This window comes from Diabrotica undecimpunctata, chromosome 1 (genome assembly GCF_040954645.1).
Source record: "Diabrotica undecimpunctata isolate CICGRU chromosome 1, icDiaUnde3, whole genome shotgun sequence".
Taxonomy (NCBI): domain Eukaryota; kingdom Metazoa; phylum Arthropoda; class Insecta; order Coleoptera; family Chrysomelidae; genus Diabrotica; species Diabrotica undecimpunctata.
In genome coordinates this window covers 197,370,769-197,391,727 of record NC_092803.1, presented here as the reverse complement: position 1 = coordinate 197,391,727, position 20,959 = coordinate 197,370,769, and the positions used below count along the sequence as shown (strand labels likewise).

The 20,959-nt window shown below is 32.9% G+C and overlaps 2 protein-coding genes across 5 annotated transcripts in view; one reads left to right on the top strand and one right to left on the bottom strand.

The window, feature by feature from the left end:
• LOC140432833 (neural-cadherin-like) overlaps positions 1-20,959 on the top strand; it is a 1,025,931-nt gene that overhangs the window by 513,422 nt on the left and 491,550 nt on the right. The gene's annotated exons all lie outside the window — the stretch shown is intronic.
• Positions 10,585-12,441, bottom strand: LOC140442044 (uncharacterized). The gene is made up of 2 exons (XM_072533093.1): positions 12,297-12,441; positions 10,585-12,208 (listed from the first exon to the last, which is right to left on the bottom strand). The coding sequence occupies exon 2, from the start codon at positions 12,067-12,069 to the stop codon at positions 10,900-10,902; it is 1,170 nt and encodes a 389-aa protein (XP_072389194.1). The 5' UTR covers positions 12,070-12,208; positions 12,297-12,441; the 3' UTR covers positions 10,585-10,899.

Sequence of the window (20,959 nt, the reverse complement as noted above, 5' to 3'; positions counted from 1 at the left end):
AATAAATTATTTTATTTCAATTTACTTTTCGCAAAAAAGTTAAACAGCTGTTAAAAAAGTTGTTTCAATAATTTTGTTGATCATTGTAATTATGGAATCGCAAAAAATCCAATATTTAAAAAAATTATCTACAAAAGCTTTTACCTACGAAACATTGAACCTAAAATGTTATAAACGTGGTAAAGTGGTAGTAAAAAACTTTAAGCTCTAAAGCCAGCACAAAATAGGGATTAATTTGCGATTTTGTCAGACAAAATACCAAATAAAATTTTAGCGAGGCAACACGCTGGGGATTATCAAACATATATAGCACTGCTTTACCAAGATTAAGGAATTTATAGATACAGTTCAAGCATACATTTTAAAACTAACCTAAAAGTACAAAAATAATCGACAATAAATTAAGAATGTTTCAAAATATATTTATGCAAAATGTAGCTTTGCATTTTTATGATTCAACTTAATACACAATACTTATTTTTTTACAAATTTAACCGTTATACATAATTAAGCACTTAAATGTCTCTTAAACATTTAAACAGACTTGCATATTTCTCAGTTTCATTCAACATTTCTTATACATTATTTTCCAACTGGTGTTGTTTTCTTTTAGTAGAAAGATGTGGACGTTCTTTAAGGAAATGCTTGACGATTAAGGGACTGCTGCAATGGCCGCATACAGGTGGATCGGTAAATGCCATGAGAAAGCCATGTGTAAGCCGAGTGTTTCCAATTCTTAATGTTTTTAGAATAACCTTGTGTCTTCTGGGCATAGGTGGTAGCTCTAAGGAAGGTATAACTGGTTCTATATCGTGTAAGTGACTCGAAGTTGTGTTCCAATTAGCTTGCTATTTGTCATATATACGCTTTTTGAACATTTGTTTTAATATCATTATGGAGCTGGATTTCTAATATCAAGAAGCAGCCGACTCAGTATTAACAGGAAACAGACAATGTAAACAAACGGATTGGTATGATGAGGACTGTAAGAAAGCCATTAATGACCGAAATAAAGCTAGAATAAATAGTATAATAAGAAATAATGAAGAGAGTAAAAAAGCTTATGCCGCAAAAAGACGGGAAGCAAAGAAGATTTGTAGAAGGAAGAAGCGGTCAAGTTTAGAGCAGAAACTAGTTCGTATTGAAGAAGATTTTTTACATAAACAAGTCAGGAATTTCTACCAAGAAATAAAACGAGACCAAACCCAATACAAAACCACATCAAGATATTATAAAGATGAAGAGGGGAATCTGTTAGGTGGAACAGATGAAAAATTAAGAAGGTGGGCCAATTATTTCGAGAACATATTATGTACGGATGAAAGATGAAAGAGAACAAACGCAACTACAACATGAAGAAGTAAGGGACCCAGATGTAAATGAAGAAGTACCTACCAAGGAAGAAATTATAGAGATCATAAAAAACTTAACAAACAACAAAGCACCTGGTGAAAATGGTATCATTGCTGAGTTTCTAAAAGAAGGTGGCGAAATGGTGCAAAAAGAAATCGCTGAGTTAATACGCGAAGTGTGGATCAGAGAAAAAATACCCAATCAGTGGAAAGAAGCAATCTTATGTCCAGTGCATAAAAAAGAAGACGTTACAGAATGTAAAAATTACAGGGGAATAGCTCTACAAGATACAGTGTATAAGATTCTGGCCATATCAATTAGAAATAAAATTAAAACAAAAGTTGAAAATTGTCTAGGTGAATATCAAGCAGGTTTCAGAGCAAACAGATCGGTAATAGACCAAATTTTTACAATGAAACAAATTTTAGCTAGCTCATATGAATTCAACCTAACATTACACATGCTGTTTATTGATTTTAGACAGGCATATGATACTATAAAAAGAAATAGAGTATTCGAAGCACTGGAATATTTTAAATTTCCACCAAAAATAGTAAGACTGACTAAATGCATACTCAATGATACTAAAAGTAAAGTCATGTTAGAAGGACGGGTTTCGGATAGCTTTATCACTAATAGAGGTCTGCGACAAGGTGACCCGTTATCAACAGATTTTTTCAATTTGATCTTAGAGAAGATTTTACGAGAGTGTAACATCCACACTAGAGGCACAATATATCATCACAGGCATCAATGCGTAGCATACGCAGATGATGTTACCTTAATAACAAGGAGACCTGCAGAATTAAGAGAAATCTTTACTAGAATAGAGAGAATGGCCAAGGAATATGGTTTAGAAATAAACGAAGAAAAAACAAAATATATGGTGATGAGGGGAAACAAAAATCATCAAGGACAGTTCTTTAAGATACAAAGCCCAAGTAAAGAATATAACTTTGAAGTTGTTAGCCAATTCGATTACTTGGGAGTGACACTAACAAATAGGAACGAAGAGAACCAAGAAATCATAAAAAGAATGGCCAAAGGTAGTATGAGTGCTGGGAGCCTGACTAAGATACTGAGGTCGAATATAATATCCAAAACAGCAAAAAAACGAATATATATAACAGTTATCCGACCTACAGTACTCTATGCTAGCGAGACCTGGACACTAAATAAAGATATGGAAGTAAAATTAGATAGATGGGAACGAAAAATTCTTAGAAGGATATACGGAGGTGTAAAAGAGGGGAACATCTGGCGAAGAAGAACGAATGAAGAAATAATGCAAATATATGGGCAACCAAAAATAACAAGACTTGCTAAAATTCAAAGATTAAGATGGCTCGGACATATAGCAAGAATGAAGGAAGGAAGAGTTCCCAATGAATTAATAAACACGGAGGCTGGTACAAAAAGAAAAAGAGGCCGCCCCCGAAGAAAATGGCTGGAGTCGGCAAAAGAAGATCTGAAGTCGCTGCGGGTACAAGATTGGAAAAACTTAGCACAAGATAGAAAGAAATGGAAGAAAACCGTTAAAGCCTTGGGCCTTTGAGGCCTGTTGAGCTGAACTATATATGGAGCTGGATGTTTGATATATTCAAAGTAGAAGCTTTTTTTGAAGCTACATCTGCAGCCTCATTTCCTACAAGTCCTAATAGTAAAGGTACCTAGACAGTACTGACAATTACTTCATGGTCCATAAGTTTATTATATATGTCATGTAATAAATTTACCAGACAATGATCTGATAACATGTTTTTTGTCAGTTGGTTCCAACATACGAAAAGCCTCGACGATACCATATAGTTCTCCATTGTATACACAATAAACGGCAGAAAGTCTGATTAGTTTTGTACTGGCGAATAAGGAAACAACAGCACTACCCACCCCTACATCATTTTTAGAGGCATCTGTATAAAGAATTTTATGAAACTGATTTCGATTAAGTATGTCTAGGAACGATTGGTTAATTAAGGCTTTAGGAGTATTATGTTTATTGAAAGAGCGAAGGAAGGTATTAGCATTCGGAAGTTCTTATGTCACTGAAGATCCGTAGAGATATGAAAGGGTGAAGTTGCAGCAAGATCGAAACCGTCGAGAATAGAATTTAGTATACAAGAGAGAGGTTGGGCAGCTCTAGGTTTCTGAGAATAATGAATGAGATTATTTGGTTGAATAAGTAGTTGGTAGATTGAATTTTGTCAACTGGCTGATAAGCTAACTGCATATGACAAAAAAAGATATTGTCACCTTAACCAGAGTGGCAGTTTGTTAGCTTCACGGTACATGCTTTGAGCTGGGCTAGATCTGAAGGCATCTAAGCAGATCCTAAGACCTGTATTGTGTACGGAGTCAAAAGCTTTCATATGTGACTTGGAGGCAGATATATAGACAAAACTGCTATAGTATATTTTGGCGCGAATAATGGATCTGTAAACTGTAAGCAATACCTCTTCGTCAGCTTCCCATTGGAAATAAGCTAGACTTTTTAGGATATTAATATTTTTTAAGCAGTTGCCTTAAGTTTCCTGTCTGTGTGTATTTCAAGTAAGCCTTAACACTAATCGATGTGGCGATACCTAACAACAATAATCTGCGTGTTAAGTACAACGAAAAGATCGCCAAGTACAGAGATCTGGAAATACAAATAAGGAGACAATGGAGAATGGAAAGTACCCAGACGATACCTATTATTCTTTCTATTACTGGAGTCATCCCGAAGAACATTCTAGAAAACATAAAAAAGCTAGGTCTAAATGAACATCTATATAAGATAAGATAGAAAGCTGTGCTACTTTCGACGTCCAGATGCGTGCGAAAATTTTTGGGAAATACACCGACGTACACTTTGACACAGTTGAGCTAAGCAAAATATTACAGGCGCTTAAAGAATGCAAGCTAGATTATAGATAAACTAAATTATTATACAAAATATACCTGCAGGCAACAACCACTGTCAGACTACATACTAACAGTAATCGCATAAAAATAGAACGGGGGGTTAGACAAGGAGACCCAATGTCACCTAAACTTTTTAATACGGTGCTAGAACATGCTTTTAAGAATTTGGATTGGATGACAAAGGGAATAAAAATAGATGGAGAATATCTAAACAACTTACGTTTCGCCGATGATATACTTATAATAGCTGAAGATCTAGGTATGGCAAGAGAGATGGTACAGGAACTCGTTGTGGCTACAGAAAGTGTAGGTTTAAATATAAATATCTCGAAAACAAAAATCATGACCAATTTGGTACCCAACCAGAACATCAGTATTGGTGGGAATCAAATAGAACTCGTAGATAGATATAAATACCTGGGACATGAAATTATGATTGGCAGGGATAACCAGACTCATGAACTGAAGAGAAGAATCGGCCTTGGGTGGGCAGCATTTGGAAAACTGAGAGAAACTTTTAAAAGTGAGCTGCCCACATGCCTAAAAAGAAAGGTATTTGATCAGTGCGTCCTCCCAGTCTTGACGTACGGAGCAGAAACACTTACCTTAACAAAAGAAGCAGCCACCAAACTGAGAGTTACGCAGAGAAGAATGGAGCGGTCCATGTTAGGAATAACTCTGGGAGACAGAATAACCAACGAAGTCATCAGGAGAAGAACCGGAGTGACTGACATCATCGAGAAGATAGCCAGACTAAAATGGAGATGGGCAGGACACATAGAGAGAATGGCAGATGGGCGATGGACAAAGAGGTTATTGGAATGGAGGCCAAGGGAGGACAAGAGAAGCGTCGCTCGACCACCTACAGGATGGACTGACGATTTAAGAAGACTCAATAAAAACTGGATGAGAGCGGCGCAAGATAGACGGGGTTGGAAACATGAGGAAGAGGCCTATGTTCAGCAGTGGACTCTTGAGGCTGGATGATGATGATGATGACACCGACGTACGAAGTCACCTAGGACTCGATAACATGGAAAGAGGCCCACCAGAGCTCAATCCTTTTGATACCGTAGGTATCTGGGATGAGTGAATTTTCCCCTTAGAGGGAGTGTAAGCCGTATGGCTAAATCTGGGACCACAATAATAACAAGATAGTCAAAATAGACAAGACAGATAAAAAGATAATAGCTATACGCAGATATATTATTAATGCTAATTTTAATATTTTCATCATATTGAACTAACACCATGCTAATAGATTTAGTAATTAAATAGGCTCACTAACTCATACCTATACGGCCATGCTTCACTACAATAACCTGCTAAGTCAGCCCGTCCCTGTCTCATCATACTAACTACTTTTACTTTACTAAGTTCATTTTTATTCAACCACTTTAACCTAATCTGTCTCAACACCCACTATTTTTCCAAAACATTTATCACGTCTTTCCTTTCCTTCATGTTATACATTGAGCAAAACCGTCTTTCATCATTTCTGTCAGGTCGTTCATTCAAATAATTTAAACAGCCATAAAATGTCCCCAAAATTTTCAATTTCCAGTAGATAATACATGTTTACTCCTTTTTCCCGCATTTCTTTGTAATGTCCAAAAAAATTTTATTCGTGTATCTCCTCTTTCTTTTTTTCTATCGTACTCTCAATTATACTAAGCCAGCTATCTCTCCATTTCCATTCACACCTTACCTCAATATCAAACTTTTCTCCCATGCTCATCCAATCTTTCCACCAGTCATACCTTGCTCTCATCATTTCTTTCAAAAGAAATTTTGGTAACCTATCATTCGAATATCCTAATATTTTTTTAACATATTTTTTATGTAAATTCATCGTATATAGGCTGACTAGTGATACCTGTCTCCAAATCTAACTTAAAGTTGAGACAATGCCTTGGACAAGAAAACATTTTTTTTATATAAAATCGTTTATTTTCCCCTTATCGTACTCAAAAGACCCTAAACTTCTCCAAGCCGTGTGACTCGGCCCTTTTGCCAAACTCTGATGCTTTTTTAGATGAGCTTTAAACGACAACTTAGGTGTTACTATAATTCCCAAGTAATTATAGTTATTCATTACCTCTAATACTCGATCATTCAGTTTCCAACATTCCCTGATCACACCACCTCCTTTTCTGAATACAAGAATTTTGGATTTATCTAAATTTATTTTTATTTCACATCCCGCAGTATTTTTTCAGTACATTAATCATCCGTTATAGCACCTTCGGATTTATTGCCATCAAAACCAAATCATCTGCATATAATAAAAGTCTTATAATCAAACCATTTATCTCCAAATCCCCTCCCAATGTTTCATGTAGGTCATTCAAGAAAAGCGCAAACAGTAATGGACTTAAAAGACATCCCTGTCTCACTTCTATATTACAGTCAAACCATTCAAATAGACCAGTTTTGTTCCTATACTAAATGAAGTATAATGTTAATAAATCAAACAGCGTAACATTAATGCTAATTTCATGTGAAGTAGAATGAAAATAAAAAAACAATTAACATTGCCTTACATTGGGACTTGATCTTCGCTTTTTGGAGTCGCTCTGAAACATCGTAAATTTTTATATACTAAAACATTTTGTAATATATAGAGAATTATTTTAAAACACAACATATTTTTAACTACTTCCGGTCAAAGTAGCGGAAAGAAATGAACATTCTTTTTTGCCACTTCCCTTTTGTTATCTTCACGTCAGTTTCAGACTAGTGACCCTTGGGCCTTTTCCATCATTAATTTACGCCAAGACGCTTGTAAGGCCACAAAGCAAAAAATATGCATTGCAATATTGCCTGAATTTATTATCGGTTGTTAAAACTGGTTTTGCTATACAATAATCTGATTTTTATAATATTTGATAAAATCTATAAATAATAATATTTACAAACTTTATATATATATATATATATATATATATATATATATATATATATATTCAGGGATTCTACAGTATTCACTGCCTTCCCTCGCTCAACCGTTTCCATCTCTCTCTGTTGTTCCATTCTCCATCGTTTAGGCATCTCTTACTCATGGCGTCGTCTACTTCGTTCCTCCAGGATTTTCGGGGTCGTCGTCTTTTCCTGCTTCCTATGGGGCTCCATTCGGTTATTCTCTTTATCCATCTGCTGTCGCTAGTTCTTCTTACATGTCCATACCACTTTAGTCTTTTTTCTTCTATATATTTATAAGTGTAATATCATACCCTTATTCATGTGAAGAGATAGCAGTTTGAATTCGTCTAAAAAGAGTTTATTATCGTTAAAATTCTACAATATAAATTATTAACAATAATAACATAACTAAAATAACTTAACAAAAATACAAACCTAAAAAGAGAATCAAGAACAATGCTATTTCTTACGCCATTAAGTAATTTGACAATTGTACCATACAATTTACAATATATGTCAATGTCAATAAAACTTAAACAGTCATACAACCTAAAACTTTAAATAACTAAAAATAACTAAGCCCTGCTGTTTCACTTAAAATAAACATAGGTTTACTTTTACATCCCCCTACCAAAAAGGTATGATAAACCTAAGTAGATAAATATAAGATAAGATAAATCTAAGTATATGGTTTATCACAAGGCATCAATTTTGAAATATGGAAATAATTCATATCATTCTTTTTGTATCCAATATCTACTTCATATAATGTATTTGAAATTTGTTTTTTTATTTGAAATGGACCTACTCTTACTTCGTCAAGTTTTTTTCTATTTAGTTTTGATTTATTTTCTACATATGCCCAATCTCCCTCTTTGAATTCATAGGATTTTCTATTTTTGTCATACAGTTTTTTATTATATTCATGATGTCGTACCGAATTTTTATAGGCTATTTCTTTATCTTTTGATACATTTGTTGTCTCACACAGTTCCTCGGGAACAATCGGATCTGCTTTTCCAAAAAGCAAATATTCTGGGCTATATCCGGTTACAGAATGATCTGTTTTATTGTATTCCTCTATACATTCTTCAGCTATTTTTGTCCATGCTCGAATTCTAGTTTCATTTTGTTTGCATCTTATTCTGTTAACTAATGTCTGATTAAGTCTTTCATTTAATCCATTCGAGAATGGACAGTCTACTGCTGTAAAAATTAATTGAATATTTAAATGTTTCATATGATTTCTAAATATTTTGGAATTAATTCCTGGATACTGATCTGTTAATAATGTCTTTATGGGGTGTTTATCTTGAATTTTGGCGATTAATTTTATGAAATCATCTGTGGTCTGATTTTTAGAAGTAACTGCAAACGCATATCTGGTGAAGTGATCTACAAGTAAGTGGAGGTATTTTTTTGTCGAACGATTGCCACCAAATCCTCCTATTGTATCTAAGGACATTATCTGAAAAGGTTCTTTTGCTGGACCCAATTGTGACAGAAGACCATATTTTGGACCGATTCTTGTTTTATTTTTACAGCAGATCTCGCATTTTTGACAGATATCCTTTGCTAGTGAATCTATATTCTTAATGTAGTAAAAATTTCTAATTTTGTTTGTTACTTTACCAGCACAAATATGACCATAAAATTTGTGAACTTTTGTTATTAACTCTTTTCCAAAATCTTTGGATAAAATTATTCTTTTTTCATTCTTCCTTAATTTATAAAATATATCTTGGTTCAAAATTGTTCCTCTCATTGTATCTATAACTTGTCGATTATTATTTTGGTCTTGTTTTATCTCAGTTAATGTGACTAGGTTTACTGTTCTTATGAATGTTTCTGCATTTTTCATATTTTCCAACACTGGGTTTCTAGAAAGGCAGTCTGCTTCTACATTTTCTTTTCCAGGTTCATATTTAATGTCGAAGTCAAATTGTGAAAGAAAATGTGTCATGTCTCCTAATTCTTCATCTGGTCTTGTACGAAGTTCTCTTCCCTCAAGGGGTTTATGATCAGTAATAACGAGAAATTTTCTTCCCATTAGCCAGTATTGCCAAAATTTTATTGCTTCTTTAATTGCCAGGCATTCTAAAAAAATAGCCTTTTTATTTTTTTGATATTTGTTCAATTTTTTTGAAAAGTATGCTACGGGTTTCATTTCTCCATCTCTTTGTTTTTGTTTCAGAACCGCACCAATTCCTAGAACACTAGCATCTGTATATATAGTTGTAGGAGCATTTGGGTTAAAAATGGCTAGTATAGGTTCAGAACAGAGGATATTCTTTGCCCTATCAAAAGCTGTTTGGCAGCTTAAAGACCAGTGGAATTTGATATCTTTTCTAAGTAAATTATGTAGTGGCTCTAATAACCTAGCTGAATCTTTTATATATTTGTGGTAAAAATTTACTTTTCCCAAAAACTGTCGTACTTTTTTTCTCGTGTCTGGTGCTGGAAAATCTCTGATCGATATTAAATTATCATGTAACGGACGAACTGAATTGTGTCCCACAATGTGTCCCAAATATTTAACCTCTTCTCTTGCAAAATTACATTTTAGAAGTTAGAGCCTAAATCCCTCTTCAATAATTGCTTTCATAAGTCTTTCTATATGGTCTAAGTGTTCTTCAAATGATAATGAGAATATTAAAATGTCATCTATGTAGTTTATACAAAATGAATTTAAATTATGCTTCCTGATAATATTACTTAAAATTCTTTGAAATATTGCGGGAGATGTTTTAAGCCCAAAAGGTAAGCATTTCCATTGCCAATGACCACTTTGGGTAACGAAGGCTGTCTTGTATTTATCTTTTATCCGAACTGGAATACACCAAAAAGCAGAATTTATATCTAAAGTAGTAAAGAACCTAGCATTCCTTGTTTTGGTCAAAATCTCGTCAATTAAAGGAAAAGGTTGGGGTTCAGGAATAATTAATTTGTTTAACTCACGAAAGTCAATGCACAATCTTGTTTTAGATCCTTCATCTTTTTTAAAAGCCAATGTAACAGGTGCTGCAAAAGGTGAAGATGATTCTTCTATTAAATTTGCTTTTAATAATTGTCCTATTTGAAATTCTATCTCTTTTTGGTCTTCTATCGAGCATCTATAGGGTCTTTTTGCAACAAATTTATGTTCTAAAAGTTTAATTTGAGCTTCATTATTTTGAACCTGCCCAATGTCAAATTTATGTTTTGCAAAAATATTGTCATATTTATTTAGTAATATTTCTATTTTATTTTTCTGATATGGCAATAAATGTTGTAATTTTGCTTCAAAAAGTTCTGTGGGAATTCCCTCATTAAAGTTTATGGAGTATTCTGTAATATTAATATTATAATTAAATTTTTCGATTTTTTCTTCAATTTTTCCGTATAATCTTTGATAAATCTCTAAATCAAAATCTTGTTTCATTTGAAAATTTAAAATAGAATCTAATCCGAGTAGAATATCGTACTCAAAATATTCATCATTAATTACAAAAAGATTAATATTTTTCTCAATTTTATTAATTTTCAGTTTTGCAATTAGTTTTCCTGTAAAATTTGTTCTGCCATTTATCGTTTTAAACATATTCCTATCTTCTTGAATATCTAATCCTAACTTTCTTGCCACCTTCGAATTCAGAAGAGTAACATTTGAGCCTGGGTCATAAACTCCACATAATTCTTTATTATTTAGGAATACTTTTAATTTGATCAATGGCAGCAAATCTAGTTTTTTTGTTCAGTTACTGTTTCATTTAATGTCTCCTGTATAGCAATATTATTAATATATTTAATATCATTTGATTTGTTTTCTTTTGTTACCTTTTTATCTTTTTGCTTTAAACGGCATATTGCCTCTGGATGAAACCTCCCAGGGAATCCTTTTCTATCACAATATTGACAAGTAGTTTTCTGTTCTTCTGGTATTATAGTAGATTTTTGATAAAAATTTGGTTTTGTCTCCAATTTATTCTTCTTTTTTATAACTAAACTTTCCAATTTTCGTAATTCACCTACCAATTTTTCCATTGTTGTAACGTCGGCTCTATTAATATTATCTTGTATATAAATTGGCAAATTTGTTACAATTAAATCAATTAGTATATCAATGGGAAAATCATTCTTTATATTTAGCAATAAATTTTCTTTACGAAACGCATAATCAACAATACTACCACCTATATACCTAAAAGAATAAGCTTGCCTATGATTATGCCAACCTGTTTCACAAAAACTATCTAAAAAATTAATTTTCCATACCTCAAAACTGTTATCTAAGCCTAATGTTATTATTTTTGATTCAAACCATTCTTTTGCTATTCCATCAAGAAACAAACGTAGAATCAAAATCTTGTCTTCATCAGCAACCACCTCACATCGCAAACATTCTGATTCGAAGGTCTTGAGCCATGAATTCATTGGAACATTATTTCCATCAAAATTTCGAAGTACAAAATCATCTTTTATTTTTTTTAAATTTTTCTTTTCAACTTTAGGTAAATTTGTGTCATTAAATTTCTGGAGCAACTCAGCAAATGATGGAAATTGTTCAGCTGTTTCTATCTTCTCATACACTGGTAATAAGGTCTGTTGTAAGTACTCACTTTGATAAACCACATCACCATCTGAATCAAAATAAATCTCCTTCAAATTGTCTTCTAATGCTATAGTACATGTTCTAAAGGATCCTCTTGTTTTCATAGATGCTAATATATTCTTCACTTTTTTCAGATGAAATAGTTCAGAATGATCAATTTGACTTTGTTTTTCAAAGGGGATTTCATAATAAAAACGGGACCCTGTTGGCTGCAGCCACTTAAATTTATATACATTTTTCTTACTATCACTACTGTTTGCTTCTATAGCCATGCAAATTCTCATTGATGTAAAATTCATTCTTAAATATCGTTTTATCCAAATAACGGCTTGGAAATTTATAGTTATCACTATATTTTTTTTTATCAGCTTAAGTTCTTGATTTATAAGTGTAATATCATACCCTTATTCATGTGAAGAGATAGCAGTTTGAATTCGTCTAAAAAGAGTTTATTATCGTTAAAATTCTACAATATAAATTATTAACAATAATAACATAACTAAAATAACTTAACAAAAATACAAACCTAAAAAGAGAATCAAGAACAATGCTATTTCTTACGCCATTAAGTAATTTGACAATTGTACCATACAATTTACAATATATGTCAATGTCAATAAAACTTAAACAGTCATACAACCTAAAACTTTAAATAACTAAAAATAACTAAGCCCTGCTGTTTCACTTAAAATAAACATAGGTTTACTTTTACATATTTTAATATGTCTGTTTCTATTGATGTTCTGATGATGATGATTGATGATGAACATTCTTGTTACTCTGCAGCATCTTTTCAGGCATTCCATCTCTGTTGCTACTATCTTACTCCTGTTTTCTTGTTTATGATCCAATTTTTAACCCCATATGACAAAATACTTCGCACTAATGTTTTATAAATCTGTGTTTTTGTCTTCATATTTAGGTGTCTATCCCACCAGACGGAGTTAAGTTGTCGGATTGCTGTTCTTGTTTGTCCTAATCTTTGTGTAATTTCTTCCTCTGTTGTTGCCTTTTTCGTGATTATAAAACCCATCATCATCATCATCCAACTTGATGTGATTATAAAACCCAGGTATTTGAATTTATCCTTTCCTTTGATTGTTACGTTGTCATCAATCTGTAGATCTTCTATGTCTTCTTCACTTGTAGATAAGTACTCTGTCTTGGTCTTGCGTAATCAGTACTTGATCGTCTGCAAGCTTAAGGTATATAGGTATTTGTTCCGTACCGGTACTCCCATGCCTTCACATTTCCTTTTCCATGTACTTTCTATAAGTATATTTTGAATACGTTTGGAGATGTGGAACAACCCTGCAGGAGCCCTTTTGTTATGGTGAAGTCTCCTATGATTCTTGTTCCCATTTTAATGGACACTTTATTTTCTTTATACAGAGCGCATGTAGCTTCTATGAGTTCCGTCTGTATTTCTAATTTGTACATTGCCTCCCATAGTTCTAACCTTGGTACAGAGTCATACGCCTGTCTCAGGTCCACAAATGTCAAATGTATATCTCTATTTTTTGCTTTTTTCTTTTCCAACAGTTGTTCCAGTATGTATATGTGGTCTATGCATGATCTTCCTGCCGTGAAGCCTGACTGATCCTCTCCGATTTTGCCTTTTATCACTTGCTCTATCTTTTCTTGCAGTATCTTCCCATATAATCTTCCTATTGATGATATTACGCTTATTCCTCTATAGTTTTCGCATCGTTTTCTATCTCCTTTCTTAAATATCTATAAAATTTATCACATTATATTTAAATTATACTGCTGAACAGTTCAAGTGGAAATGTTTTAAATTTTCTACATTTCTGCAACATTTTAAAATAAAAATCGCTGCATCATCATCATCAAGCTTCACGAGTTATTCTGACCTATTCCGTTCTTTCACCCCACCTCTCGCACATCTGTTCCAAAAGTTTTCTTTAATATTTTGGTTGTCTTTTTTGTTGTTTTCATATTCTGTAATTTTGTCAGGATATTTGAATGGAATAATTTCCCATATTGCTGCATAAAATGGATCATCAAATAAAAAGTACCACTTCTTTCACGGATAAATATTTACTGCATGTGTGCCGCATGAATAGTGAACTGTATTTAAATTGCTCTCTTATACTTTGATTTAAAGTTCCTAGAAGTTAGTTTATTCAAAGACAAATAAGACTCTTAGTAGAGACTGTCCCGAACAATCCTATAAATCTAATTGCCCGTATGCTCTTTCAATAAAACTCTTATTTAACCATTTTTTAAATTGCGAGCGCGATTCGGTTTCGCTATTCTAGGCCACTAAGGCAGTAACTCTTGCACGAGAGCTCGTTAACTAGCTTCATCAATCTTTCAATCTCTCAAATTCTTTTTGTGCAATGAACCCCAAACGATTAGATGTGACAGATACTTCTCCGTGGCTTTTCGGAGCTTTTATTTTAAGCTCATTTAGTGATGCCTTCCCTTAGGAAAAAAATAAAAGAGTTTTGATGCGTTGAAAGTTAGTCTTTTAGTACAATACGAAATAGGTCAAAAGCGTAAAACAATTTGCCAGTGATGGAAGAGAGTACAAAGGTTCGAATTAAAATAAATTCGAATGCATCTGACTTTAAAATGGATATTAAGGTTAAATGCTTGGGGACATACAATAGTATATTTTAAAATAAGTATGGAATTGTCCTTGTTTCAGACGTGTATAAGATTTTTTTTATTTTTAACAGTATTGCAAGTAACGTTCAAAAGTAATAATTAATCATCATAAGGGCTCAGGTAGAGGATAGAAACCTTTAAAAAGAATGGTAGTAAAAAAAGAACTACACGAAAAAAATACAGAATTACGATTAGCATGCTGGAATATTACTAAGATATAAATAAATATACAATCAATATATCCGCACTCTCGAAAACTAGGAAGAAACGGTAAAGTACCACATGTTCAACTTGCGATATCTGGCAATAAAATTCCAAGACTACTTATCTTTAATTAGATATTACATCATTGTTATTTTACGTCCTCTAATGATTTATAGTGAATATCCTTCAAGCAGGATTTTATACTTGGGAACAGGTTGCTAAGTCTGGCGAATAGGATGCATGCTTCATGGGTGTAATCTGGTTTTTGAGCAAATAATTCATGACAAGAGTTATCATCTTACACTTCGGGCATCTGTTTATAAATATTTTTCTCAGTCTTTAAAAAACCTTTAAATAGTAATATTTATTACCTTTACATTAACTTCTGACCTAACATCATTCAAAGATGCAACTCAAATATAATCAATAACAGAGATATAACCATATCAATGTATCAATTTTGTTGGTAAATGAGATCTAAATTATATTTTTGAATAATATATTGATTAGTAATTAAAGTAAAAACATTAAGTCGAACATTGTAATAAGCAAATGTCATATATTTGGAAATGAATTTTGAGAAGAAAGAATTACATAAATTAGAAAAAAAAGTATATTTAAAAGCTGAATTGTAAAAGAAACTTAGTAAAACATAGTTAGAAACCCACCGCTCCTGTCACAAGAAGAAAGGCACAAAACGAATTTATAAAAGCTTAGAGGCTTACAGATTACCCATTCTTTATTTTCAATTATTTCTTTATCTTTATTAACAAAAACAAAAGGTAGTTTTTTCTTTCATTAACCAGAAAAGCCTAATAACAAATATCTACAAAATTTAATTCAGTTTACAACTGGGACAGTAATAAAAAGAATGGGTTTTACAAATATGTTTATGACATATACAACATAAAATATTAGTCTTATCATCGTTTTGTCGCAGGTGGAGTTGGATTGTTTATAGACGGTTCACACGAACTAGAATTTCCATCTTCTCTACTCGCTTCTTCTCGTGTCCTTTGTACCAGTTTTTGTGAGTCTTTGGTTCTTTGTAAATTTTTCCTGGAAAGGATAAGTGGTTTCACCAGTGTTTTTCCCAATTCCTCAAGAAAAATTCGCCGTTTTGTAAGTTTATTGGTGTTCCATTGGGGATTTATTGATGTTCATAAAACGAACGCGTTGTAGGTAGAAATGTCCAGCATATTATGAAAAACAATCATGGGCCAGCGATTTGTCTTTCTCTTAAATGTATATGTACCAACAAGCTGATCTAGAGTATCCACTGCTCCCTTACTGGAATTATAATCTAAAATAATTTGGGGCTTTTTATCATTTCTGTCACTAATAGCCTTTTCATGATGCAAAGTACTCATAAGAATCATAAGAACAACATTTTTATTCTTTTTAGGAATATAGTTAACAACAGTGGTATCTTGCGTGAAGTAAAACTACGAACTTCTTTATTCGCAATTTGTGCTGGAAGCTCTGGTTTATTTTTTCTTATAGTCCCCAGCATTGTATTTTTTCTTTTTAGAAGAAGTTGGCCTAAATTGTACGATGTAAAAAAGTTATCGCAAGTAATATTGTGGCCTTTCAAATCATTAGTCAAGTCGCACACCACACGCATTCCCTGATTTCGTTCTGGCGCGGCACCTGCTTCTTTTCCTGTATAGATCTGCAATTTTAGAGCTTAAGAACTTTTGGTGTCACCTAAAACCCAAATTTTTATGCCATATTTCGCTGGCTTGCTTGGAATGTACTGTTTGAAGGGACAGCGACCTCTAAAGGCTACTAATTGCTCGTCGATAGTAACATTTTCATCAGGGTTAAAAAATTTTGGTAGATTTTCCACCCATTTTCCCCAAATTTCACGTATTGCAGCAAGTTTATCTAATCATCTCCTATCCTGTCTAGTAGTCTTGTTATCAAAACGTATCACTTGCGAAATTTTTGTAAACACTTCAAGGGACATTGTTACTCGAAATATACTACGACCAGTTTCTTCATTCCACAAACTTTTAGTTGATTCACCATGGAACTTAAAAACTCCAGCTAACAATAAAAGACCAATGTATGCTTGAAAACCAATTTTATCCAAGTCTTTCCAGTTGGTTCCAAAAACACGCTAGCCTTCCATGTTTGTCATATTAATAATTTGGTTTACAACTATGTCAGAAAAGAGCACGTCAAATGAATTTTTGATATCGAAAATTCGTGCATATGCGTACCTTGTAGCTCCTGGAGCATTAGTTATAACAGTGGCCGTAGACAAACGACCGCGTTGATAAGGAGGATCAAGCGACTACTGAATATTACCATCGGAACTGTTACAGAAGGTTCTACAGGATGTGGTACGTAGAATGGAATAACAGAATCATCACTACTTTCTTCTTCACTCTCACTACTTGTATGGTTTTCTGATTCTGATATGTATTCATCACTGTCTGACACGTTCGCGAGCTCGCGCAGCTCATTTTCGGTTAGCGTTTTTCGATGGGACATTATAAACATGCAAAAATAGACTGAAATGTATATGAATGGCATGAATGCGCTTGACATATCATCAGTGTCCTACCACTTGTCTATCACCCCCACTTCCTTCTACATGACGTGCCGTTCTACCTGACATCGTCCAGCTACACTTCAAATTTTTTACAAGTTCTAGCTTGCAGAAACTTGTTTTTATTTATAAACTTACATGACTGACAAACACTGTTAGAAAATATAAAACACTGCCAACTAAACATACGTACACAGGAAATTTTTAACGGTTTAAATACGTGGGTCATATTGACCCGAACGTATCATAGGTAACAATTTAATTTTTATCAAAAAAATCAGGAAGTTGAAGTTTTATCTCATATGCAATTGAAAGACCTCAGATTAGGTAATAAAGTCACGGAATACCAAAACGTTACGCCGCGTAATAATTTGTAAAATAAGAAATAATTTTTTTTTGGGTCAAATAGACCCGAACAGGACAGCAGGGTTAATCAATACAATAATAATAACTATATAAAAATATAATTATAATTTCGGTATGGACGTGTACGCTGTGAGCTCAGCTGAACGTTTGCGTCCAAATCAATTCGCAGTTGATTCCAGCGCACACCGTCGACGTACACGGCTATCGCTCTGCAGTGCTCGCAGCTCAGTAGAACCTAACAAACCGTTATCATAGAGAACCATTTCTTTGATTTTGACGAATGTGCGCGGCGTTCGACTGACTGTGAGTTATGCGTCGCTCACTGTTCTAACAAACCATAGCTTAAGGCTTGTACATATGAAACAAAGCAGAATTTAGGATTAACATTTGCGGAAAAATACTATCCACCGATTAACCACTTTGATTAAGGTCAAATGTTGGCTTACGAAGGCTAGAGAAATGAGATAAATAAAGAGGTTTATAAGTGATATATGAATATGATATAAATGATAATAAAGATATATGTAATGTATGATATATGAAATATGAATATTATAAATGAATGAAAATGAATATTATAAATGATAATGAGGATATATGAATATAAAGTATGTTTTAAAGTATACTGTAGAAGAAAGTACTAGAGTATAAAAGAAAATGAAGAAATATGTATTTGTGGAATATCTAAGATAATGACAGACGAGGAATAAAAGCTAGAAGCAAATTTAAGGTGGAAGAATATGAAAAAAGTAAGAAGATACAATTTCTATGAATGTCAAGTAAAAAGGCATAAACAAGATGTTATGTTTGTTGCATATATTTAAGTTGGTATTACAGATAGTAAGAGAAAAACAAAAAAAAAGAAAAAGACAACCGCACGGCAGTTTTTAGTATTGTACTTAAATATTAAAATAAAGTAGTTTTCAAGTAATATATATTTCATTCTACATTACATACACAGTACACAACACAAAAATTAACAATCATTATAATAAAGATAATAATCATTTGCAATCTTTGAATTAGCGTTAGTTGTAAATGTCATCGAATAAAGTAAATTGTAAACGTGAATGGAGATCCCTGAAGTAAATAATTAATATATGTAAAGTATAATTGTAAATGTAAAGTCAGGTAAGATTTTCGCGAAAACTAAAGGAAGGTACATAAAAATTTAATATATTCGTATAATGAGTGAATCTTTTAGTAAAATACAGACACTAAAAAGAAAAAAAAACACACATTGTATAGAATTCAGTTTTGTAAAGTTAGTTTTTGGAAAATATTTATATAGATCTACTAACAAAGAAGTAAAATTATTTTTTTTAAGGGGAAAGCACACGTTGTTCTTAATCTCTTAATTATAATTTTTTTTTATAAAAGAGGAAGGTGTGCTAGGGCTTTAAACTCTAAGTGTTAAAACAAAAATATTCTTAAAACAGAATAAAAATGATTCATAATTGATATTAAAAAGCAATATGTTTAATATTTAAATATGCATTGACCTCAGTTAGACATACGTGGCCGTCGACAGTCGCTTCTGTATATAAACCTAAACATCTAAGCTGTTATTGGAAAGGCACAAATATTTGGATATTTATAGGTATAAATACGATACATATTTAATTGTAGAAGTCCTAACAAAATTATATTCGAAATAATTAAAATAATATCACAAGATGACATAACTGTGTTAATCTTCTTCTTCTTTACGTGCCATCTCCGCGACGGACGTTGGCAGTAATCATGGCTATTCTGATCTTAGATGCTGCTGCTCTGAATAGTTCGAATGATATGCATCCGTACAATTCCCTTAAGTTATGCAACCATGAGATTCTTCTCCTTCCTACGTTTTTCTTGTCCTCGATTTTCCCTTGTATAATTAATTGAAATATGTTGTATCTTTCATTACGCATAACATGCCCCAGGTATTGCAGCTTTCGTGTCTTGATGGTTTCCAATATTTCCATTCTTTTGTTGACTCTTCTCATGACTTCTTTGTTGGTTACATGATCGGTCCATTACTTGTCAAAGACTGGCCTAAATCAACATTTTATATACTACTAAAACGGATAAATAAAGTAAAGGGACGAACGTTGTAGTATCTGGGTTTGTGATAAAATGAGATACGTGTGTATTGCTACAAATCATAATAAAGAGTAAAATATAAAGACAACGTAGTTAAGGAAGAATGTAAATGTAGACGTGTCCAGAGCAACAGCCTAAAAATAAGGAACATAGTACCTAAACAAATCCAATTCTTTTAGCTATCAAACATCGCAGGAACAATAACGTCGACAAAATAACTGTTTTGTATTTTCGCTGTAATCATAAAAGTGTAACGGTATAGTTCAGTCCTATGTTTTCAATTTAATAAATGAATGAGTAACTCCATTATTTTTAAAAGTGCTGCCAAGAGACCTTACCACATTTCAAGAAAATAGCTATAATATATCCTGATTTTACTTTTTATACACACAACATGAAATTTCACTTCTAAGCTAAATTGTAAAATACCAACGATTGTCCAGAGATTGCGTTTGAAAGGAATTCCGAGTCACGTCACTGTAAAAAGTAAACAAAATAATATTGTGATAATTTACTGTTTGTTAGGGCATAAATAACTCTAAAATAATAATTAAAACTAACAAAGACTACATACAGCAAGGGGCCTTATAGAAAAATCCGTAATTATAGTAAGCTAAAAGACACTCCCTTAGTTTTCTCCTTCTCTCTCTCGAAACAATGTATGAAAGGCAAGTTGGAGGTGAAAACGATATAACGTACAACAACGTGTGAGGTATTACTAGAAACAGAACATGATTAATCGAAGAACGTATACCATTCTTACAGTATGACCAAACCATCTCTGATTGAGTACTACTATACACGGAACGTACATTACTATACAGCACTATTATTCTGAATATGCGTATCATTTTTTTTTGAAAATTACTGAAAACAGATGTATTTTGAGTAGCATACCATATTTTATCTACGACAATTCGGGTAATATTATAAAAATCACCGAATACAAATGGTACATTATTTTGAGAGAACAAGAGAAAGAAAGAGGGAGAGAGAAGGCTAAGGGAGTGTCTTTAACGATGACGGATGCTAGATGGTTTGGGCATAGTTAAAGGATGTAGCCGACAGGTGGTGATTTGTATGATGAGATGATGAACTGTAATAGTTGTAAGTGTTGTACGTTAAGCCGTTTAGACGTTACAAGCTTAGGGTCCCTTTGGTTATTCTTTACTTATTCGTTATTCGTTATTCTGCTACTTATTCGTTAGCCCCTCCTCTTTCCATTAATACTTTGCACGTTGTTGTACGTTGAGTCGTTTAGACATTACAAGCTTAGTGTCCTTTTAACAATGCCACCGTCTTTGTTTTTTTTGCGTTAACCTATTCATTACTCCTCCCCTTTC

Coding starts and splice junctions, on each gene's coding strand:
- LOC140442044 (XM_072533093.1), bottom strand. CDS start 12,069: ATGAATTTTACATCAATGAGAATTTGCATGGCTATAGAAGCAAACAGT.